Raw genomic sequence first — 24,875 nt, 5'->3', positions numbered from 1 at the left:
CAGAGAGTGGATCAAGAGCAGCATCAAGACAGTCGAGGTGAATCACTCGGGGTACTTAGCAAACTCTGCTTGCACCGACTGTAGTAGCACGTACAGAACCATCTGGGCTACATACTGGATCCCATTCTTCTGTCCAGTTTATTTTTCCCCATTGCCCATGTGTCAGGAACACCAGGAACTCTGAATCCCTCCTCACAGACTCAAATTAAGCCACCAAGAAGCATCCCACTGTCTACGTTAAACCCCTATCAGAGAGGGTTGAGCGTGGCCCCAAGCACTTTTGGATGTCTTGGCCAAATTCAACTCCAACCTTGCAGCTCCATGTAAACATTTATGAGCAGAGCTGCAACAACTGCATGCTGAGGGTAGCCTGTGAGCTCCTGAAAGAGGCAGCACTATCGGCGTGGAAGCACCCTGTCCTTTCCAGCCGGCTCAGCCCAGAGCCAAAGCATAATCCAAGTTACCACCGAGGGCTGCAGGGCTCCAAAATCACACTAGGACACCGTTTTAACAAGAGGTCTGCTGCAGGCAGGAGGACCCTCAGGTTTTCCTCTATATATAGTTCAACAAAAAGCATTAATGTCACACGGTCTATCTTCAGATGGTGACATCAGCTCCTGAAAGCTAAGCCTGCTAATGCCAACCAATCTCCTTGATTTAAACTGCCAAATCTGAGCAAGGCAGTAAGAGAAACTCAAGGCTTTACGATCAGAAAGGAAAGCCAACCCAGCTACTCAGGGATCAGCTCTTAGAAGCCCACAGCAGCCCAGACTGGAAGCCACCTCTTCCTTTGTTTGAGCAGCAGCGTGGTGCAGGTACCATCCCAGCACAGGCTGCGCACAGAGTCTCAAACTCTAGCAAAAGTTTTACAATGAGCAGGTCCAATGTTTTCTATTTTTAAAACTCTTCCCTTCTACTGGAAAATTACTTTTAATGAAAAATATGCCCTTAGCCAGTGATTTTCACCTCTTTTGAAATTCTGGGTTTTTTCAGTGTCACCAGGAAAAAAAAGAAGAAAACAAACTACATTACTTTTCATAATTTGGAGGTTTTGCTTCCTCTTTTGATTATCTTTTTTTTGTTCTCACAGTGAAATACTGGTGAATAAATCACGTCCCCATGTGGGAGTTTTAACAAAATGTTTCATTTTTTATCCTTCTTTCTTTCCTGTTGTCACTCCTCCTTTCCTTCGAACTTCCCTGAGTCGCTGAGCGGCAGCGTTGCAATCTGTCACGCGGACAGACGAAGCACGGCTGCATCTCACCGCACTGTCTGCTGAGAGGGTCAGAAGGGGCAGATCACTTAACACTACACCTGTTTTATGAATAATAATACAGACAGTTTTGCTGGGTTCCTGGGAGGATATTTTCCCACCAGGATAAGCTTCGCATATTGAACAAATTAATGTCTTTAACTCGCTTGACTCTGGTTAGCTCGGTTGCGATGGGAAGCTCCAGCGGTGCCATTTGAGCAGGGGAAAGACCAGGCAGACCTTTGAGGCAGGTTTGTTAGAGTCTCTTGTGCTTTCCCTCTCTGCAGGCTTCACTTATGGAGGCATGAGATTATAAATTTGGGGTTGAAGTGCTTGTTTTCAGTGCAAAAATACAGATAGAAAAAAAAGAAAGAAAAAAAAAAAAAGCCTGAGAATAGGATCCATGAAGCTTGAAAAAAACAAAAGTTATCCAGGAGCACACCAGGTTTGGGTCAGGCTAGAATACTCCACCTGGAGCAAAACGAAGCACTTCAGTTCTTCCCTCAGTGGCTGGACTAGGTCAGAAAAGAAAAAGCACATTAAAAAGTTATTTATTTAAATTGCTTCAAAAATTCATAGAATTCAAAGAATCCAAGAGTTTCTGTCTAAGATGGTGGAATTAAGTGTTCTGATTCAAAGCAGCAGGTTTCTTCAGGTTTTTTTTGAAGCAACAATACCTGTCCTCTCTTGGCCAGAGGACTGTTCCCATCAGCATGAGCGGCAATAGCCCCAGTGATGTTCCTGCCCCGATTCGGGCTGCCCAAGAGTTTCAGCAGGGTCCCTCAGCCCCATCCCAAGCTGGACCTGTGACCGCAGCAAAAGAGGACACTGCTCTGCCAGCTCTAGTCAGTGCCTCTCTCATATATTATTTTATTTGTTTTGTTGGCTTTTATTTAGAGTGAAAAAATAATTTAAAGCAATTATCTGTACAGGGGGAGGCAAGGGAATGGTTAGCTGGTCGAAGGATCTGTGACCCCCTCCCCAGCCAAGCCAAGGAGGGTTAGAGGGGGTGATTTACAGCTGTACAAAACCACAACAATCCCATCGAGGAGGAACGGAGGGTGGAGGACGTCTCTTGAGCTCTCGCAGGCTCAGAGCAGAGGGATGGGAGTCTGTGCAAGGGCACAGGGGGCCAGGGTCTGGCCAGAAGGAGGCCAGACCCTCAAGTGACCTGCAGGGGTGTCTCCAGCATCTCCATGAGGAAGGTGTCGATGGGGGTGTCCCCAATCAGCTTGAAGAAGAAGAGGTGCTCCAGGCACTTCAGCCCGATGGACCGCAGCGCTGGCAGGCGCAAAAGGAGTTTGGCAAACCTGGAAGAGAGCAGAGTCAGAGGCATGTGGGAGGCACTGGCCACTCTCTCCCACATGTTTCCAAGCCCATGGCAGGGGTTCAGGAGAGCAGAGCCCAAATCCTCCCCAAAAATGCTTTGGGGAGACCTCAGTCTTAGATTCCCCTGTGCTTTCAAAATAAGCATTTCTCTCCAAATGGAAATATTTTCAAAGCAGAAATTAGCATTTTTAAAACTTAAAAAAAATGACAAAACAGTTTTAAAAATGCATTCAGATTCTCCAAGACTTGAATTAGCGACTTACATCTCCATGGTGCCATTTAAATCCTTGCAAAACCACCTTCAAAAATCCCTATCCTCCCGAGAGAGTGTGCGATCCCTCAGCGGTACCTCTGCCAGTCACTGCCTCCTGTTTCGAGGCACAGCTGCAAGGGGGTACAGCAGGCAAAGTGCCTCCCCACATCTCGCTTGCAGCCCTCTGCCGTCACATCTAGAGCCAAAAATAGCAGAGGATGCTGCGGGCGCATCACTTGGCCGACGGTGATAGGGACGGATCCAGCTGCCGGCGTTTAAAGAGCTTGGCCAGCAGAGGGTAGGATTGGATTGAAAAGCAAGAAAATTACATCTCACCAACACCCTAAAGGCTCTGGCCCAGAATTAGGGGGCTGAGAGGAAAGGCCAACCTGCGGTAGCTGGGCTGGGCAGGCACTTTTGACTGGTGTCCTGCCCTTGCTTTGAGGGCAGCTCATGCAGAGCTGGACACCCCTGCCTGACTCTCCTCTTTCCAGGATGGGCATTGCCCTGCCTGCCTTGCACTCACCGCCCTGGCTGCTCAGGGTACTTCTGCTTCGTGTAGGCTTCCAGCGTGGCATACACCTTCTCCCTCAGCGATTCCACTTCTGAGGGGCTGGACAACCCCTTGGCATCTGGACCAGGGAGAGAATACAGGTGAAGAAGAAATCACTGCAGAGTGGACCTTTGCACTGCCAGCACAGTTACTGTGTGCGCAGCGGGGAGAGGACTATCTTTAATCATGCACCCAGGGACTGGGACAGATCTGTCTGCAGTCGTGATGTTCCCAGCCACAGCCCTCCTGCCTGTGACCTGCCTCAGCCCACAGGGCACGTGTGTGCTCACATATCTCCCTGGGGAGGAAAGGCTGAAGGAGCTGGGTCTCTTTAGCTTGGAGAAGAGGAGGCTGAGGGGTGACCTCATTAATGTTTATAAATATGTAAAGGGTGGGTGTCAGGAGGACAGTGCCAGGCTCTTCTCAGTGACAGGACAAGGGGCAATGGGTACAAGCTGGAACATAGGAGGGTCCACAAAAACATTAGAAAAACTTTTTCCCTGTGAGGGTGACAGAGCCCTGGCACAGGCTGCCCAGGGAGGTTGTGGAGTCTCCTTCTCTGGAGACATTCAGAACCCACCTGGAAGTGTTCCTGTGTGACCTACTCTAGGTGATTCTGCTCTGGCAGGGTGATTGGACTAGATGATCTTTCAAGGTCCCTTCCAACTCCTAGCATTCTGTGTCACCTGGGACTGCTCCGGGCCTCAGACCTACCTGGGTTAAAGAGGACAATGGCTCGCAGGCACCCAAGCTCCGACTTATCCATCTGCATGTCTTTCATTTTGGACACCAGCTCTGTCAAAACCCTGCAGATGGGGGACATGGGTGGGCAGATGATCAGAGACACGTATAGACAGCAAGGCTGAGGGCTGAAAAGCATCTGGGACAGGCACTGGGAATATCTCCAGTTCCTCTCTGCAGGAAGAGGCAGCTGTGAGGGACAGTCATGCCGCACGCTGCTCTTCCACATGTGCAGCAGCAGCATCCAGGGACCTAAGCATCAAATTTGCTCCTGTTCTCACTTTGCTCAGCACATGGCCTCTGTGCTCCGTCTGGATTATGGAAAACAATTTGCACTCACTTGAGGAAAACCACATGGGTTTTTCTTTGCATTTCACTGTGTAAAACACAGCCACAGCCCTTACGTGTGTCAGTTGTGTAAGAGCGGTAACGTGTGTCCTGCCATGCAGGGAGCAGGCTTGGCACGGACAGTACACGTGCAGTCATTATATGAGCAAGTTGAGGTTTAAGGTTTTACCAGTTAAAGCTTTTGCTGTCAGTATTAGCTCTAGAGCCAGTTACAGCAAATTCTTGAGAGAAAGCAGAGAAGCATTTCTCCCCTTGCACACCCAACCAAAGATCTACTTCTGCAGCTGCAAATCCCTTTCCAAGGTGCCTTCACCCCATTCTTTGTTTTTAAGCCAGTCAAGTATCCTCTCTTCATTCTAAACTAGTTCTGTCCCAAATCACCATGGGTCAGTCTGCTCTAGTTTTCACTGAGGACACATTTCCCATCCTGAGGGCAAACAGAGGCAACCTGGCCACCACTGCTAGGGGATGAGAGAAACAAATCATGTACCTGTCAAAGATGGAGCCCACACCAGCACTGTGAGCACTGCTGCGATGCACGTGCAAGCCTGTGGCGAGAAGGATGCCGTCTTGCACTGACACTGAGCGATGGGAAAAAGAGGCAATGAGCAGCTCATTCCAGCCTGCAAGAGGAGGTGTGCAGGACATAAGAGGTAGTTAAAAAAAAAACCAAACACAAACCCACAAAAAAACCCCCCAACCCCAAAACAAAATACCAAACAGTCTCACATGCTGTCTCTCTGCTAGCTTCACACTCAGCTCACAGGAGAGATGGGACCCCAGGTACTGACTGCACCCTTGCCAACACTGCAAGGGGTGGCAAACCCCAATGAGCAGCAAGGAAGGAACGTGCAGGAGAAGATTCAAAGAGGCTGCATGTAAAGGAAAAGATGCTGGCTTTCCCTCCAAAAGATCATCCATATTCCTTGCATTAGCAACCCCTTTACATCATTTTGCACGTTATGCACTAAAGTGACTCACACGTATGAAAGTTCTGCAGTTAAAGGAATTGCATTAACCAGACACATTTATTCATTCTCCCCCAGCCCTCCCACATATCTGCATGAAGAGGGGAACAAATGGCAGATTCCACCATCCCATCCACAGCCTTTGTCAACCACTCATCATGGCTCAAGCTGGGTTGCTTGCCCTGTGACACTAGATTTTCCTGGCTGGCTGGCTGGCACAGCACACAGCCCAGAGAAGGGACCCAGGAAGAGCCCCAGAGGCCACAGGTGAAGGACATTACCTGCCCGGAGGAGAATGACTTGATCTGCCAGCGTTAGGTCAGAGAAGTGGGGAATTCGCTTGGCCCACTCAACAAGTGTGAAGAGCTGTTTGTCAGCCGCATGGCATATGTTGGTGACAGGGTCATTTGTCTAATTAAGAGCCATATCAAAAGAAAAAAAAAGAAGAATTTGTCAATGTAAAATCTGTGATAATCACCGTCTGCATTTCACAGAGTACTGGATTCGATTAACGATACTCAGAGGCAAAAGTATAACGAACAAATTGCCAACAATCTCAGCTGTGCACTGTTGAGAAGAAAATATATTTATCATTACTGTCCCCTCTACAGCCAGCCAAATCAGCTGGTTGCTAGACTTTGCTTTTTCCTTGCTGTTCTTTGCAAAGCCAGCCCTGCATGGCAGGCTGCAGTCTTGCTCTCCAGGCCACATCAGCAGCCTCTGAACAGGCATGTAAAGCAGTTTTATCCAAACCAGTGAAACCAAAGCAGGGAACTTGCTATGTCCAGCTCCAATTCAGTCTTAGTCACTGAGGCAGACAAGCAGTGTCCAGAGCTGCACAGCTGTGGAAGCCAGAGCTCAGACTCTCTGTCATCCAATTATTGCCCCATCTACTCACTGAAACCAAAGGGAACTGGAGAAACATGCTAGGAAAATAATGTATAGGCTGTTTTCTAGTTGTTATTTAGATTAGCTTCGAAAGAAAAATTGTTAGTGATTTTTAGGCGGTGTGAAGCAAACTCCCTTGCTGAACGAGCTGTTCACGTGGGGTTTGTCTTTTCAAACTGTCCCTCAAAGGCTCTTATCTCAAGTGACAGTAGTGCCCCTTACCGAACTCTCTGTGTTCATGTCACTGTACGCCTCTGTTTTGGGTTCCACTGCCAGCTCAGCTTCCAGGATCCTCTCCACAGGCATGTCCTCGCTGCCACCGCTTGTGGACTCGGCCTCATTGTCACTCCGCTCCCTGCTCCTCTGCCTCTCCTCCTGCACAGCTGCGAGACAGAAATGTTGCTCTTTGCACACACAGCAACACTCACCTGCTTACAGTGGGTCCCTGTTCCTCTGGGAGGAGGGATGAGAAAATCCCTCAGGATGGGAAGAACAGAAAATGAATGGCTGCCTCCACCAACTCCACGGATAACTTCAGGGTTGCTGTAGGCCAGTGGTTTCCAAATTTGACAGAAGGTTGTGATTTCCAAGGTATCAAGCTCCAAAATAGAGGAAAGAGGAGTTGATACCTCCAGGTGGTAGCCTGGACTATGCTGTCACTAGATGCTGGAGGAGTCAAGAGGAACCCAGCACCCAGACACTGAGCTTTGCTGTGCTCACAGCATGCTTCAAATAGCCCCACAGTGGCCAGAACACCCAGCAGCGGGGCTTGATGGTTCTTCACCTCCAGCTAGATGCATCTGAGTAAACGCTTAGCCAGTCTCATCCAGCCCTGGTGTCATCTCTCCCTCCACCACCTCTATTCCCAACCCTCCCCACCAGAAAGCATTTCCTAGCACCTCTGAATGCCCCAATACTTTTCACTCTCTTGTCCCATCTCTATACATTTTCCAAAATATCTGCTTGACTGGAGGAACAGAACTACTGATGTTCTCTCCAGATCTCAGCTATCAACTCCCACAGCTGCTGGGTATGTGGAGGACTAGTCGGTGGTAGGACACGTGTAGGTGGGGTGTCAAGTCTTGTGCTCAACAGAAGTCCTGGGTGCACATTTTTGTTGGAGAAAACCCAAAGGGACAGGCAGGCAGCTGGCCTGGTCTGCAAGAACAACCTGTACTGAGCTGTGGGCAGTTATACACCTGAAATGAAAGGTTCACTGGAGAAGAAGGTGGCTGCAAAGCTGCCCACTGCCACACAGACATTGGTGTTTCATTATTCAAAAACTTAATGGTTTCGCGACTTGTTAGCTAAGCACTAGGCAGTCAGTATCCAGAGGAGCGGGAAAACCACTGAGGTCAAGGGGTAAAAAAGAGTCCTTTAAGAGAAGAGACCTGCATAAACACCAGGGGACACCAGGGAAGGGGGAGCTCACTAAGTCCAGAGCTCATAGCAAGCCTGCAGGAGAATTTCACTCCGATTTTCTCAATTAGGTAAATGCTGCTGGAAGAAGGGTATGACAAGCTTTTATGTCAGATACCTGGATCAGAGATTTCTTTCCCATTTGTCTTTACAGCTCTGCTGTTTGCAGCAGTGTCAGGAAATAAGTCCTTGCGTTGGCCTTGCCTTACCCTGGCTGATGTGAGGGTGCTTTCAGAGGAAGGGCCAAACCATGGGAGGTTCTTCAGCACTGAAGCTTGTGACCACTTTGCAATGCTCAGCACTTCACTGGTTTCTGCCAGCTTGGGTGATTCCCAGCACCACGCAGCTGCTGGTGAACTGGCAGCACCCAAGGAGAGGGCTCAGTGGGGCATCCAGTCTGGTGCTGGTGAAGGTAAGCAACATGGGATGCACATATGTGCCAGCCAGCTGGGGGAAGCACTTGTCCTCTTTAGCGTAAAGGACAGGAAGAAGGCAGAGAAATATTTCTGAAATCATCAAAATCTTAGTGGAAGAAAGAACACGTCAAAGAAATAGCAGTCCCATCACTCAGCTTTTAAAGTCATCCAGCATTCCTCGTTCAAGCTGCAATCTGTCCCCATTTTCTGCAGCTCCCGGAAAGCCCCTGTGATTATTGCAGCCAACCTCTCCCCCTCAGGATCCACCAAGATCCTGGGGTTTAAATTTTCGCGCTCTGCAAACAGAAGTTGCGCTCACACCTGGTCCTCTGAACCACTTCACACTCAGCTGGAAGGGAGAGCTGTGCCTGAGATTAGGTTTTTGATTCAAGCTTAGCATTTCGCAGTCACTATAGCACAGCACTGATGATGCTACAGGGAATAAGACGAGGCTCAGCCTGTGCCCAGCGTTACAGCTGCCTCCCCAGGCTCTGCCTTGCACAGCCTGAGCTCTTGTACAGGGATCAGCTTGCATGCTCCCCAGGGGGACCGTCTGACATCCAAAAAGGCACAGCTACACTGCCTGCTAGCGTTCAACCCTGGTGACGGCACTGCTTTTTTATCTTGGAGGGGAAAAAAACCCCAGCTTAAATGCTGTACTAGCTGTCACTACCTGAGCTTGCATCTGTCAGTGATATTTGGGTGACAATCCCGCTCAGCGGTCCTTGCTCCACCAAGGAGGGAGCAGCTAGCTGCAGGGGGCAGAGGTGAACAGATCAACACGCAAGCCTTTCCTTGCAGCAGTGACTCACTTGGTGGTGCCTTTCACAAAGACCTTCGCACTCTCCAGAGCTGGGTGGGAGAGAGGCAATGCTGCAGGACCCACTGCAGACACGTGTCACCGTCAGCAGCTCTTGGAGGCTTCCTTCAAGTCAGTGCAAAAATTCTCTTTAGGTCCTGTTGCCTCAGGTCAGATCCTTGCTCCAGATCAACACCTCAGGTAGTTTGGGCCAGAAACACAGTCTTTGGGGGGCTGCAGTGAGTGCACATGGAATATGGAGTAGATTCCATGAACAGTTTCTCTCCTGCAGCACAAAACCACCAAAGGATGTGAACTGTACCAGAGCTCATCTCCAAAGGTGATGTTAAGAGTGGAAACAACAGAGAACTATAAAGATAGAAATAAATCATTCACCCTTATCTTCCAGTGTAAGAATTAGGTGGTGACAAATGAAGTCAGTAAGCTGAAAACAAAAGAGGATGTTGTTCTTCACAAAGGAGACAAGCAGCTGCAGGACTCCTCACTGCCGGGTGCTGTCAGAGGTTTACAGGGGTCCAAGGGGTCCAGGCCATTAAAGAGCCACTAACTAAAGTCAAGCTGGGGTCAAAATCATTTAATAGCTTCAACAGTCACCAGTATATGTTTAGGTGGCACGGGAAGAAAAATACGGTGTAGGAGCTTTCCCATCAGCTTCATTTCCTTTAGGAAACGAGGTCAAAAATGCCCCAAAGCTGTCAGTGTGGACTTTTGGAATGCTCCAGCCTTGGAAGGCCACTAAAGAGCCAGATTTACCTTAATAAACGTGAGGAAAATTTCTGTAAGCCCATTCCTTCCACCAGCCCACACATACCTTCCCTCTTCATCCCCATGGCCAGGCACTTCTGATAGCGGCAGTACTGGCAGCGGTTGCGTTGGCGCTTGTCTATGAGGCAGTCCTTGTTGTCCCGGCAGGTGTAAACCAGGTCCTTCCGGATCGTCCTCTTGAAGAAGCCTTTGCAGCCCTCACAGCTGTACACCCCGTAGTGCTTCCCTGGGGAGGCAAGGGGAGGCCGTTAACGAGCAGGCAGGCATCTGCCTTTCCCTCCAGCGTTGAAGTGCTCAAATTAACACCAAAGGTGGAAAAAACAAACAAACAACAAATCAAAAAAAACCTCACAAACCACAAAAACAACTGCCTGCAGACCTGACTTGGCTTCAGTGGCTCTTTGCAGGAATAGTGACCAGCAGCATTCAAACTATAAGACCACTGCTTTCCTGTGATAAGGAGGGATCACATTCCAGGGCAAGGATGTGGAGCCACATCTTGCCCAAGTGCAGAAAATCCATAGGAAGCAAATGGGGCGCACCCATATGGAGGGGGTCTGCAAGGCACGGCCAGGCTGCAGGTCTCTGGGGTAGCAGAGAAATCCCAGGCACAGCCAAAGCCCAGCTAAGGCAAAGCACAGGTGACTTTGACACATTTACCTTTGATAAACAGGGCCAAAATGTAAAATGAGATGACACAGATAAGGGAGAAGAGCATGGCTTTTATATTTGCTCCTTTTTGGGCACAGCACAAAACAGACAACCTGCCTTTGGGTGAGCCAGACCCAGCTATGAATTCCACAATGCCAGTATGGCCCCAGAAAGCTTCCGCAGTGTTAACTCCTGCATGAGTCTTGCTTCAGAATGTTGGGGCACCTTTCATTGCACAAAGCCTTCCCCAAGAAAAAAAACCCTCCTACCTGAGGACCTGTCCCCACAGATGGCACAGATGTGTTTGGCTAAGGATCCTGGGCTTGTAGATGGATAATTCATGTTCCCCATCCCCGGGAGACCTGGCAAGGGCTTGACATCCTCCAAGCTGCTGACATTGTTCAGGACATTGAGCTGCAGAAGCAGAAGCCACAAGACAAGTTAGAGGGTCGAGACTCATACCTCAGTGAAACCATCCCCAAACTGTCCTCCCTTGCTGCTCCTGCTGGGCTCGTCCCACAGGCTTATCCCCAGCAACAACATGGGGTTGCCAGGGGCGGACAGACATCCTCTGGTGAATCCAGCTGGAGAGATTTAGGCAGATGCCTGGTAGCAGACATTGCCTTTCATGCTGCCCTGACGAAGCAGCCAAAGCCAGGACTAAGCAGAGCTGGAGAAAGGCAGCAGCAACCCAACTGCTCAGTTTGAGCCTCCAAGTGACAAGGCTGGTGGGATCCTGCCTGCTTCACCAGAGGATGCTGATCACTGGCTGCTTGCAGCCTCGAGCACTAACAGCTTAGTGAGGAAGAGCTCTGTGGCCAGGCAGTTTATTGCAATTAAACCTGCACTGCTGCATCACTAGGGAAGTTGTAATGACATTTACAGAAAAAAAAAAAAAGTAGTATATAGGTTAGCTTCCCCGCCTCGTGATACGCAAATCTGCATAAACACATGAAAACATGGCCCTTTTCGTCACTCCCTGGGACTCAGGTTCCCAAACACTATCACAGGCTGAAGAACAGCAGATTTGGGGTTGCCAGATTAAAAAACATGGTGAGCAGGCTAAGCATCTCGGAACCAGGGGCAGTCAGATGCAGGTAAATGGCCCAGAGCCCCCAGCTGAGATCCCCAGGAGCTACTCGTGGCTGCTGCAAGTTAAAGGTTACAAACTGACATCGATTGGAGACCAAAGCCTGACGTTGCCCAGGGCTTCGTTTTATTGCTATTTGCTTTTGAGCTGTTGTCGGCAGGGCAGTGAGGATTAAGTGCCATTGAGCACATCTTGTCAAATGCTACCTGGCCAGTGCAACATCCCTTCAAAACCACTATCAAATCATCTTTCCCACTGCCATGCTTTGGGGACTGGGGATGATTTCTTTATCATTGAGCTCGTTTTTAGTAGCCAATCCTATTTATTAGGTAAAGTTCTTCTCACCAGCAAGAGAGCAGAAGCAGGGACAGAAAACAAGGCTTTGGATGAAAATCCAGCTATAGCCTTTGTTACGGTCTCCACAACATCTAAAACACTAGATTTCATGCATGCCGTTGCAAGTTCTCCATTATTCCAAAGAACTGTCCATTTCTCATAAAAAGTATAATACTTTCCCCAAGGAACTTCAGCAAAGAACAGGAAGGGCTCATCTCACTGGGATTTTTGGATGTGTCATCAGAAAAACAAAAAGGTGAAGCCAGTTTTCGTTCTCCCTCACCACTGTCCCTTCATTTTCAAAGCTTCAAAGGTCTGATGTAATTGAAAATATAAATTATCCAGCAAAAAAAATACCACAGTAGGAGCCAGGTTGTTTTGTCCTGCTAGAAAATAAAAGTTTAAAGGGAAAAATTACCTAGAGGGACAGAGGTTCACTCTTCCCAGTAGAGACCCAGGCGCAGGCACTGGCAACTGTAAATCCTAATGCTTCGAAGCCTGATCTTGACCCAAGGAAAGAGAAATCAACCCCTTCCTCCTCACAAGTGTCCAGCCACCTTTTTCACCCTGAAGACTTCTTCTTGGCAACATGCTGAGCCAGGAAGAACTTTTTACAGTTTAAAACATTACTCAGAGCTCAGGTGCCACCTTTCCTTTCTCTCTGGCTGCACTTCGAGACAATAACAGGGAGAGAGGGTGTATGAGGTGGGGACAGGAATGGGGCCGTTTTAGCCATCGGTGTCCTCAGAGCTTGACTCCTGCAGGTTAAGTGCAATCATGTATGATATCTGAGACAACTGCTTGAACCCAAATCCATTAGCTGCCTCCCTGCTGAATCCCCAAGGTCCAGCTGTCTCCTTACATTAGAGGCAACACAAATGAAACCTGCTCCTTGGAGCTGGGAACTTGGCTCGGTGCCCAGATTGAAGAAACCGCTTCCCAGAGCATCCCCAGCTCCAAAGGAAAAGCTCCCAACACAGCCAGTGCTGCTGTCAGCTCCACCACCACGAAATACCTCCCTTGGATGCCACAGGCACAAATATTGTCAGGCCGATGGGGAACAGTCAAGTAGTGCAAGGAGGGGAAGGATGCCCAGCATGCCCACTGCAGACAGCCCAGACCCACACAGGAGTTGAAGATGCTGGCAAAAGGCAAGTTAAACGCACCAAATCATCCTTATACTCTCCCAGAGCTCTTCAAGGACCTCCCTACCATCCTCTCACAGCCTCGGTGGCAGGTGCTAGGAAGAGCTTCAGACAGACCACAGAGTAACAGCAGGGTATGGGGCAGAGAGGGCTCAGGCACCATCTCCTTGCTGCTTCTTCAGCAGAAGCTGTGAGGCTCTTAAGCATTCCCTACTTTCAGGTCCCACTAATAAAACACAAAGTCAGGTTATAAAAGGCAGAATTTCCATCTAGATCTGGACTCTGGACCAGAAGATTTCAGCACACTATCAAAATTCCACACTGTCACCTTGGTCACAGCTATGCTGGAGGTGGTGCCAGGCTTTTGGGGCAGTGTGTCCCTGTCCCCACCCCACAGAGCCACCTGAGGAGTCTCCCAGCCCATCTGTAGCTCTGGGGAGGCACTGACCCTAACATCTGAGTCTCCCTTCTGTCTGGAGGGGAAACCTCAGCACCTGAGTAAGCTCAGGCAGTACGGATGCGAGTGCTTCATTTTTCTTCAGGCTAAGTTTATATGTAACACCGCATATGTGGCTGGCATTGAGCATTAATATTTGCCTCTCTCTAGAAAGCCTGTCTCCTTTCCAAATAATGAAACAAAGAAAATAGCCTTTTTCAGGAAGAAGGGGAATGCTTCAAACGCTGCAGCCCTTGCCTATTCCAATTATTTCCACACAGAGTAACTACAGACACTGCAAGAGATGCAGCGGAGGGAACTAGGCTGCATCCACAGTGAAAACAACTCTCTCCCCTTACCGTGCAGGGTGTTTTGAAATATATACAGGTGCCTTCTCTTCTCTGTGCCAGGGGAATTTATGCAGAAAGATTCACATGCTGGAAATTGTACTTTACAGTTGATCTCCTTAAGTGGCCAAAACGTCAGACTCCTCAACAGCCAACCTACTCCTACACGGTGTCAGAATGGGACTTTGCCCGTTCGGAACACCATGAATCGTGGCAAGGCAAGCGTGCTCATCTGCGTACCTGCGGACTGGCGTGTGTCACAAAATTCATGCCCGGGGCTGAGGACAGAGCAACGGGGTGTGAGCCAATGGAGGACGCGATGACTCTGTACGGTGAGCCCAGCGCATTCACCGGAGACCCGATCGCATTCATGGGGGACGGCAGCGCCCGGGAGGCGTTCGCAGGGGCCTCGAGGTAGTTGTGGTGCCCGTCCACTGAATTTCCCGTGGAAAGGCTTGACGACGGGCTCACAGACGTGGAACTGGCATGAACAGGGGAATCTACAGGGAGAAGCAGAAAGATGAAATGAGTGAGGCTGGCTATACAATGACCAGCTGCCCAGCCTCGGTTGTGTCAGGTTAGATGTTGGCCAAGACTCAAAGACAACCAGCAAATTAGTCTTGTGCTATAAAGAGAAAGAGCAAAACATTGGTTATGATATGAGAAACAGAGTTACACACAGCAATAAAACAAATTATGAAGATAATATTTAATAATCAAATCTCCCTTTACTGCTTCAGTGCCTCAGCTGACTTGGAAGAAGGCACCACTGCCCACGAGCCTCAGGCTAGTTTTCTCTGAACTATTCCCTGAGGTCCCGTTTCTTTTGACCTAGCTCTAGAGACAATGCACATCCAAAACCATGAAATCCCCACTGACCTGGCTGGAAATCCTAAATGCTCTCCATGTCTTATGGAGCACCTTTGCTCCCATGGTTTAGCTCTTCCCCCTTCCACCCACTACCCTGCTATTCTGCATGTTCCTCCAGCTCTCAAAACTTGATGTCAGCATCTTCAGGAAGAACTGGAGCAACGTAGGTCAGAAACTGCCCACAACACACTAGCAGTGCAGAGGACAGGACAAGACATCCACAAAACATTTTGTCCACTGCTTTTCCTCATTTAGTATGAGACAGAACAGAGACTGTGGCCACATGGCCGTGCCTGGGCAGACACTCTCTCAGCAACAAGGAAAGAGGGTTTCCAACTTCCACACTACTGAATTCCAGTGCACAGCACACAAATCGAGCCCCATGAGATCGATCTGCCCCTGAACCCCACTGGGGAAGAGGTGACATAGAAAAGCAATATAACCTTGATCATCGCCACTTTGGGGCAGTCTCTGAGATTGAACACCTCATCCAAGGCTTAAACACTGCCTTCTGTAAGACCAGTCTCAAATATTCAGAGGGTACCTGGGCATGAAATGCCCACTAGTCCTGAGGGGTTACATATCTAGCTTTATTTTAAGGATTTATATGACCTTTTCTCCCTCCCCTAGAATCTACCAACCCCAGTTAACATTAGCTGTCGTTAACATTTCAATGAACTATTGTTTCTCTGTTGGTTTTTCAACACAGGAGATCATTCCCTGGAGTAGCAAGGCAAAGATTTTGTGTGGGAAGGTCACACAGTTGGTTTTCCATGGCTGGCACAGAGGATGCTTGTTTCCATTACATTTGCAAGTAAGGCAGTGCTTTGGTGTTTTGTTTGTTTGCTTTTTTCCTCCTTTTAACATTATTGCAAAGTTATTTACGTGACAGTGTTTGTTATTTTACCTGAAGTAACAATCAAACCTGATTCAAAGGGAAGATGCACAATAAAGACGGGAAAAGGTCAGCTTGCTGAATAACATTAAAGACATTTGTCAGAGTCAAGGAGGACTCGATCTGCTGTTATCAACCCACTTCAGACTTAATTCTGCAGAGGGAGGGGGAGAAAAGGTCTTTGTCAATTCTTGCTTTGGCTTTTTGGATCAATTCTCCCAGTGGGAAAGCAATGTGCAGCAAGAGGAAGCCGGCTCAATGACAACAGCAGAAGCCTCGGAGGCAGCGAGGCGGCATGGAGGCAGAGCCAGGGCTCCTGCCTGATGCTGGAGAGAGTCACCCCACGTCCCCCCACCACCATCATGGAAACAGCCTGTCCTCTATTAGTAGACAGCAAAATCCCTACCTTGTAAATGGCTTCCATGTTCAAAAGTCTTTCACCCCAGAGAGAGCTGCCAGGAGAGCCTTTAGCAGCAGGCACAAGGTGTGCTGCATGCCCGGTCCCACCTTACCTAAGTGCTCAGCTCATAGAGGCACCTCGGTTGCTTCCTGCAACTTCAAAGGACCATCCTGACTTGTGCCATTATCAGCCTCAGAGAAAAGCAAATACATTTTTCATCACCTGTGAGCAGTCTGGTACCATAGTCCTTCCCAGCATCTGTAGCACAGACTTATAAAGAAGTTGGTTTTATGCCTCTTTAAACAACTAGATAAACAACATTACCTTTGAGGATTCTTCAGCTTGAAAAATAAGCCACTGAAGGGGAGATTGGGCAGAAATTTATCACACCAGAATGGCTGCAGAGAAGAATAATTTTTCATTCCTTTCCATTAACACAGAAAAGGGCATATTTTGAAAGTATCATGCAGAAGATTTAAAACGATAGGAAAAGACTCCTAGGAGAGTTATTTAACTGTTTGCATTTACATCAGACCTTACAGAAACACTATTATCACTAAGTTTCTCCATTAGAAAGGCTCCAAGCTTCATAAGGACCCAGAGCAAGACTTTAACCCAAGGAGGCTGCTGGCCAGGGCAAGCCCCATGGAGTGCTTGTGTCCACACCAAAAGGTGAGAGGAGAATCACCCAGCCAGCAGAATGGGATCAAAGGTTGAAGACAGAAAGCCTGGAGGGTTTGTGCCTACCTCACTTACCCCAGCAGTGAGACACCGAAGAGGAAACATGAGTGAAGGAAGCATGAATGCAGAAAGGAGTGCTTGACCCATTGGTCAAAACCATACATGTTAATTTTCCATTTACCAATGACTAATTTCATCTATCTGTTATAAAATAATACAAACCCCATTTAGAAAGCAATAAAAAATTAAAAATAATAAAAGTAAAGCACTTCTAGAAGGTGGTCCAAGCTTTGACCTCCCTCCTTGGGATAAGCTTCCCAAATCGGTCCATGAAGGAACAGAAATGCACCCTCCTGCACCTTGGCAAATACTCATCTCAGCCTCTCATTTTCAGGCTGGAGGGCTCCGAGAGGGATATAAGATGTGACTGCTACCAGATTATCAGCTTTTGTAAGGAACAACTTGCACAGCTGGCAGAAGGTGTGCAATCTTTGACGCTTGGGTTACTTACTCCTTGAGCCAAAGTACCCTCAAAGTTGTTTCAGTCCAAAGGACCCAGCGTGGCTTGGACATTGCAAACAGCAGAGATTGCAAGTCTGATTCATTTTGGTTGAAAATGAAGTGGTCTGAAGAAAATTACTGGTGGTCTGTGACCCAAGTCTCCCAATAGAAATCAACCAGAAAGGCCCCAGGCTCACAGAGATAGCGTGGCTTTCCTCGAGGCATTTTTTCCCATCATTTGGGGAACAAACAGAAACGTCCGCACAGCAGCAGAGCAGGGCCAGCAAGGAGCTGCTCTGCAGCAAGGAAGCAGCTCTGGGACAGAGCGGGGGGCACTGGGGAGACAGGACTCAGTCCTCCACGCCAGCCGCAGTCTCTCCGGCAGCGTTCGGCACAGGTGACATTTATGGAGGCCAAAGCGGGCCCGGAGTTTGTCTGTCAGGTAATGTGAGGTGACAAGCGATGCTGGGGATTGAGGCAGCTGCAGCGGGGCCGTGGAGCAGAGGGCAGACCCACGTCAGGAGGCGTACAGCCCCTGCCTGCAAGCACCAAACGCCGCTCCCAGGCCGGCCAGGTCCCCCCACACCTGCTGGGGAAGATCGGCTGAGACCCTGCACCAAGCATCAGGGCTTGCTGCTGCTTTTAACCACCTGCTCCAGATTCAAGAGCAGCTTGTTTCTGATCCACAAATGGAGTTGTTTATGTCGTTCTCCCCCGTCTCCCTCCTCCACATTACTGCTTGGACAGGTAGATTCCTAAAGAGAGATTCAGGGAAGCCTGACATTGTAATTTACTTCTCTCCTGGAGGAGCAGGGGAAGAGAGGACTGCCTTGTGTGAGTTCTCCAGTGTCTCCACTGCAAACACACAATGTCCAGAGATATTCCTCAGTCACCCATCCAAAAGCTCTCTTGTACAGGAACACATACCCTCCAGCTTTCTTTTTGTAGGAAGCAAAGTTTGAAAAGAAGAAACTTGCTTCTGGATGCTTCACTGTTTCAAACTGCTTCTGCAAATATATTACATCACTTGCTGCAGAGAGCAGCCGTGCGTTGGAAGCGTGCACACAGACCCAACGTCCGTCCTGCTGTTTTAGCATTCCGAATAAGGATTATACCCAATATCAGCATAGACAGCTCTGCTGACACTAGAAAAAATAAGGAGGGAAGGCCCTAAGAACCACTCAGTTCTCTGCATTTTGAAAACAGTGACCCTGAGAACAAAAGCATCAACCACTGAAGCTGAGCAAGGACACGAAGCTTCAATACTTCACTTCCACCTGTGTTTCACCTCCACTTTAGCAAAATCCTGGTCCAGGGATCCTCAGCAAAGGCAGAAGTAAGAGAAGTGTTCAGGCTGCAACCAACAAAGCTGTCTTGATTTCCACCCAAATAATTGCAGGAAACACCAGTCTCAGCGATTACATTTGAGCAGAAAGTGAAATGAATGTTTCTGGTCTCTGCACGCTCTCAAGCCCTACATACACTGTCTGTCTAACCAACATGGATGCAGCACTGTTTTGGTTAACATCCCTGCAGCTCTAACACCTAGTAAAGCCTTGAGAGGAAAGGCATCTGTGTTAAACGCTGCTGTCTTTCTGCAGCTAAGGCCTAAAGCAATCCTACCTCCCGAGACCTGCAGATCCCTGGCAAGCCTAGAGATGATGATACCTTCAACCTTCAAAAGTTCTGGTTTTAATGTCAAAGAGAATCAAAACATGGAACTCTTCAAATAATGAAAACTATGCTTGTACTTCAGAGGCCTCTGATATACACAGACAGGGTTCATTTCATTGGCATGAATGCCTAAAGGTGCAAGTTGTCCTGCCTAACACAAGATTAGCAAAACTTTGCAAGATGCTTCATCCTCCGCAGATCAGACAGCATCGAGAAGTGGGAAGAAACATGCAGAGAAGGGCTGATTTCAGCAGAGGAACATGGGTGTGCGTGGGAGGTACAGCTCAGCAGGCAGCTCGTCCTTGGGGATGACCTTCAAGGGGAAATACCTGTGAGAAACACTCCTGAAGCTGGATGCAGTTATGTAGCAGGGAACCCTTGTTAACTGGAATCAAACAAAAGTTTTGCTGCTATGATTGCAGAAATATTTTTTATTTAACACATGGAAGCTAAACTGAAAAACTATTCCTTTTCCGGTGATATTTTTAACTGTCCAAGTGGATTTCCACGGGCAGTACAGATTGCCATTCTAATATCCTACAGAAAGGTTATTGTTTTTGCTTTGCTTTTAAGGTCCAGTAACCTTTGCGATTCCATCTTCCTGCTCAACTCAGAGTCGATAAATAATGCAGCCTTCCCCTGACAGCTAACATCACGGAGCAGAAAAAAAATTTTGGAGGTGTGTCGGCACATACCTGAGCAGGGACTTCTGCAACGGGGATCTGTGCGGGGCAGGTGAGTTTCCCTCAGCTCTGCAGGGGGTGGAAGAACTGCTCCCTCTCCTCTGGGGTAATGTGCCTCCCTTGCAGACAGGGGCCACCCAAAACCTGGCCATCTCACACATGAGATGCTGTTTGGAGTTCTTGGTCCAATTTGACTGAAATTAGACAGTGGGTCAATTGCTTAATATGGCCAAGGACATCTGGACAAGGCACACCTGCAGTATAACCACATGTTCTCCTCTCCAGGAAGCCAAGCCGAGGAGGAGGGAAGGAAGAAGCAAAATCCATAGCAGCTGCACAGACTTCCACAGAATCATTATGGTTGGAAAGGACCTCCAGGGTCATCAAGCCCAACCTTTTTCCCAGCATTTCTCTAACCACTACACCATATCCTCAAGCGCCACATCTATTCGTTCTTTAAACACCTCCAGGGATGGCGACTCCACCACCTCCCTGGGCAGCCTGTTCCAGTGCCTAACTACCCTCTCAGTGAAGAATTTCTTCCTAATATCTAATCTAACCCTTCCCTGGCACAACTTGAGGCCATTCCCCCTCGTCCTATCATTACTAATTTGAGGGAAGAGACCAGCACCAGCCTCGCTACAACCTCCTTTTAGGTAGTTGTAGAGGGCAATAAGGTCTCCCCTAAGTCTCCTCTTCTCTAGACTAAACAAACCCAGTTCCCTCAGCTGCTCTTCATAGGGCCTTTCACCAGCTTTGTTGCCCTTCTCTGCACCCGCTCCAGCACCTCAATGTCCTTCTTGTACTGTGGTGACCAAAACTGGACACACTACTCAAGGTGCGGTCTCACAAGCACCGAGTACAGGGCCATGACTTTGACAAGAACCATACATTACAGAGTAATTCTATGGCTGGAGCAATCCTACCAAAGACTCAGGTAACTACAGGAAGGCTGCAAGCCAATTACTCACCCTAGCAAGGTATTATATCACCCTGGTGACCACAGTAACACACAGGAGTTCGATAAAGTTTCTTATCTCCAAAGAAAGAGAACTTGTTGAATTTGAGGCCTGAAGGGTTTTTCATGATTGTCTGATCACATTTCCCATCCAGCCAGCAGGATCTCCAGCCCAGCATCCACCAGGAAAAATTCTTACAGTGGTCTTTAGACTCCTGGAGAGGTCCCCATTAGAAAGGATCCCACTGGCTGCTGGGTCTGTGGCAGCTCTAGGCAACTGAAGGCAAGTGTCTCCAGCCTAAAAAAATTTAAAAAAAAATAAAAAAGAAAAACAAAATAAAAAATAAGAAGAAAAAATAAAAGAAAACAAAAATAAAAATAAAAATTTAAAAAATAAAGTAAAATAAAACATGGGTTTCCCTAGCTGCAGGTGTTGGGCAGTCACTGGATTTTCTCACGCCTTTGCTGGGTCAAAGAGCCCTCTTCCATCTTCATGTACGCAGTTACAGGTATGGACACGACAAGCTGTGACACCCAGGGAAAAAGCATACTCCAGGTCACAAAACTTTGCAAAAACAGGCAAAAAAAGGTGCCAGCCAGGCAGGTAGCAGCCCTACTCCAGGCACAATCCGGGTTTTCCTCTTCCTATCCCCCAAGCGACCCGGCCTAACCCTGCTTTGCTTGGGAGAGCTGACAAGATTGAAGCCGGAGGTGGCGTGGCCACAGGCCAAGTTACATGAGTACTAATAAAAGAGACTTTGTGGAGAAGCCAAGTTGGTTCTTGTCCCCAACCAACTGTGCCAGAGTGTGCTCAGAGAGAGAGGACAGCCAGCACAGCATCTTTCCTTGCCCTGGGAGCTGGGCTCCAGATGAAATGCATCCTTCTGGAGAATAAAAACCCTTTTTGAAGCCCTTTCCTTGATCCTGTAGCCCAAACTTTGACAGCAAATCCATCTGCCTTAGAGTACATCTCCTGCTTTAGATGTCTGAGTGTGACTCATCCCAACACTCGTCCTGCTACTCTACAAACTCCTCTGTAACACTTTAGAGTCTGACTGCTCTTTTCTCATCACAAATCATGTGCTTATTAGCAATTTGTGTATGTACATTCTCCGGCAAATTTAATGGTGTTATTCAGACATTTAAGATCAAAGTGACAATTACACATGCCAGCAAACACATGTACCTTACATCTAACCTGAATGCAGATAAAATTAAGTTAAAGCATATGTAACCGTTACTTGAATGTAAAAAGGAAGAAAGCACATACATGGTTGTTTTTTTGCTGTTACACTCAAAACGAAGCCCAGAATTTCAAAACTAAAGGAAATTTGAATACAATAACATCGACACATGCCAAACAGCAGCAGCCACATCACCTTAACACTGCCCTATAGCAACCTAGTGCAAGGATGAATGAAACAACAATGGATGCAACAAGCTGAGAGCCTAGCATGGACACTGTCCTTTTTCACCGTCCCCATGTCCCCCTCCATGGTGCCAGCACAGGCAGGACCAGGAATGGTTTCACAGCTATTTCAAAGGTGGGGGAGCCACAAAGACCACAAACATGTTGCAGGCGTGATAGAGGTGCATGTTGCCTGCATGGGGTTTGCGGGGAGGACCCCAAGGCAGTGGGAAACTGCCACACACCTCCTCCACCGATGGTCACCATGATCTGCCCTGCTTCATCCCTCTTAAGGCCTGACTGTCCTCTTGCACAGCCATGGGGCCTGAAATTGTCTGACCAGGGCACCAACTGTCTTCTTAACGAGCCAGAAATCCTTCTCTGTAGACCCAACAACCCAAGGAGAGACAGCCCACACAAAACCCACAAGCCCCCACCCCACCCAGCTGCCGCAGGGGCATGGAAGCCCTCCAGCTTTGAGGGGAGTGTGGATGTGAGTGGCAACCTGCAGGTCTATAGGTCCAGGGAGCACAGGACAGGCCAGAGCAACCGTTTTAAAGCTGCTCAAATGAAAGTTGGCCAGGCAGTTCACCTGCAGAAAACACCTCTATTTTTCTAAACTAAGTCAGAAGCAGGTTAAATCACCACTTAAATATACTTTTAAATGAAAGTTCAAATCCCAGTGTACTTGAACTGTTGGTGGACTGGAGAATAGTCCCTTCACATTTACTGATGGAACAGAAATACCTCTGTTCCTACTACCAATTTCCTTTCCTAGGAATCTCCCAAAGGCTCTGCTGAGTGCTGTGACCTCTGTCTCTACAGGGATCTGTGCCTGGCTCCTACCAAGATCAGTTTGAACGTCACTTTCTTTCACGTCTCTGCAAGTTTGTAATACTCAATAAATTAAACACAAATAACATTTCCATTGTTTCTCTTATTGCAGCAATAGGAGAGTTTGGCTTACTCCTTAAAAACACCCATGAGTAATAGATTCTTCCAACAAGTCATCTCTTTTCTGCAGAAACGGCCTAGAAGATCTTGTGAAACCTGAGGATGACTTGATGCAATACCAATATCTTTTCTGGAGTTGGAGAATTACCAGAGGTGAGCATCTGGCACAAGAGGGAGGAAAGAAAAATATACATGTAGCAGGAACATCCCATGTGCAATTCAATGTCTGTACAAACCTTCTCTAGCAGAAAAATAACAGGTTGACATATACAGCCTGGGGGCCTCCAGAGCAAGTCCTGGAGGCATTTACCCACCCTGAAGGGCTGGGAAAAACTTGAGGAATTTTCCAGAGGTATTAAGACTTTGTACTTCCATAAATAACAATGCACTTTAACTTCCCTGGAACAGCATCAATATTTTGTTAGCAGCTGACACTCCGGTGCTCCCAGCACCCCACACCGCCCACTGCCCCCCTCCTTGGTTGGGGAGCATCCTATAGCTCCTCAATCCATTCCCCTGACACAGCCCCCATACTAGGACAAGAGGAATAACTTCCGACAATAGTAACGAGTGAGCCCCTTGTAATTGCAAAGCCCATTTCCCAAGAGCAGTTCTGGTTTCTGCAACTGGGGCTCGCTCGCGGGGGCATTGCAGCTCGCTGCCATGCAGATGCAGCCCTTCGCAGCCCGCTGCCTCGCTGTGCAGCCTCGTTTGGCTAATCTGACACAGCTTCACACGATTATGGTCGTATCTGTGTCACAGGGGCAGGAGACAGCCACTTGGGCAAGGGAAGAACCCTCTTTAGATTTTCTCCGGGGGGCTGTTTTATGTTTTAAAAGTAATTTTTTTCTCCAGCAACTCAATAAAAAGGCAATTGGAAGGCTATTTACTTGATCTTATTCTTTCAACGAATAGATTCAGTCCATCACACGCAAACACACGCACACATTTTTCCCATGCCATATATTAAACTTTAGAGTAGAAAGAGTCACGGTTTGACTCAATCCTGAATAATTTCAGGCAGCTTGGTTCAGCTGTGCTGAAGTTCACAACACATACAGGCACAGGACAGCTTCAATCCTAAGCACGCAGACACAGTAGGTTACAGCCACGTACAAAGCTAGGTTAAACATGTTTTTTAATTCCCTTTATTCCCCTCCTCCAACTCCTACTGTGGGATCAGTTCCTCCACCTAACCCAGAAGGCACAGATTGCAAACGCAAGTAAAATACTTACTGCCAAAGCCCGCAGGAAACTTAATGAAGTGAGGATAATTCCCATACATGTTTAATCTTCAGTTCATCTCTTGCCTTTCTAAACACAACTGCCTTCTCTAACTTCAAAGCTGCCCGGAGCGCAGCGCAGCCCGCCGGGGTCGGGCCATGGCTCTGCAGGAGCGGGGGCTCTCGGAGGGTGCCGGGGCAGCTGCCTCCACCCGTGGCCTCATCCTCGCTTCACGCCGGCAGCAGCTGCTCGCCGGGCTGAGACATGCTCTTGTTCTCCGCCGCTCAGGGCTGGCTCCCGGGCTCAGCTGTCTCGGCTCCCTGGAAATTCACGGCAGACCGTCCGGGCAGCATAATCGCCCGGAGAAGACGCCAATCAATGCATGACGGCTCCGCTATAGATCAGAAATTGGGAGGAGGCGGTGGGGGGTTAAGTTGTTTAGGGGAGGAGCATGGCGAGGAAGGAGCGGGGGGGTGCTTTGCTTTTCCACCAGTGCAGACCCGATGCAGTTTATTGGTTATACTAGCCCTAGCCATGTGGAGGTGTTTGCCGGACACGAGAAGGACCAACCCTCACTCCTCCGAGAGGCTGGGTCCCGACAGACAGGGCAGAAACACCATCCCAGGTGCAATCATCCCAGCGTTTTGGGGCTGGGGCTGCGGGGGGCAGAGAGCTCCGTGCTCCCATCCCACACCAAGCCTTGCCCCTGTGGTGCTTCTGATGCCTCCTGGCATCAAGTCGTGGCCCCTGTGGCGCTGGGCTGCAGTCACCGCTAGGAAACGCAGCCAGGGCTGTGGAGGACCAAGGACCTTCCTGGGGCTAGTGGAGCTGCAAGCTCAAATTCCATCCCCAATCCTATCCAAAGGAGTC

General features: G+C 48.5%; 1 protein-coding gene across 1 annotated transcript; it reads right to left on the bottom strand.

Annotated features, from left to right (window-relative positions):
• Positions 1-2,131: 2,131 nt before the first annotated feature.
• Positions 2,132-24,119, bottom strand: RXRG (retinoid X receptor, gamma). Its single transcript, XM_009864816.1, has 10 exons — positions 24,018-24,119; positions 13,998-14,257; positions 10,673-10,817; positions 9,799-9,978; positions 6,555-6,715; positions 5,726-5,855; positions 4,967-5,099; positions 4,102-4,193; positions 3,361-3,466; positions 2,132-2,562 (listed from the first exon to the last, which is right to left on the bottom strand). Exons 1-10 carry the CDS (start codon positions 24,064-24,066, stop codon positions 2,415-2,417), a joined length of 1,404 nt encoding a protein of 467 aa, XP_009863118.1. The 5' UTR covers positions 24,067-24,119; the 3' UTR covers positions 2,132-2,414.
• Positions 24,120-24,875: the final 756 nt, after the last annotated feature.

The sequence above is a fragment of the Apaloderma vittatum genome, unplaced genomic scaffold, assembly GCF_000703405.1.
Source record: "Apaloderma vittatum isolate BGI_N311 unplaced genomic scaffold, ASM70340v1 scaffold72, whole genome shotgun sequence".
NCBI lineage: Eukaryota > Metazoa > Chordata > Aves > Trogoniformes > Trogonidae > Apaloderma > Apaloderma vittatum.
This window is presented reverse-complemented; position numbering and strand designations above follow the sequence as displayed.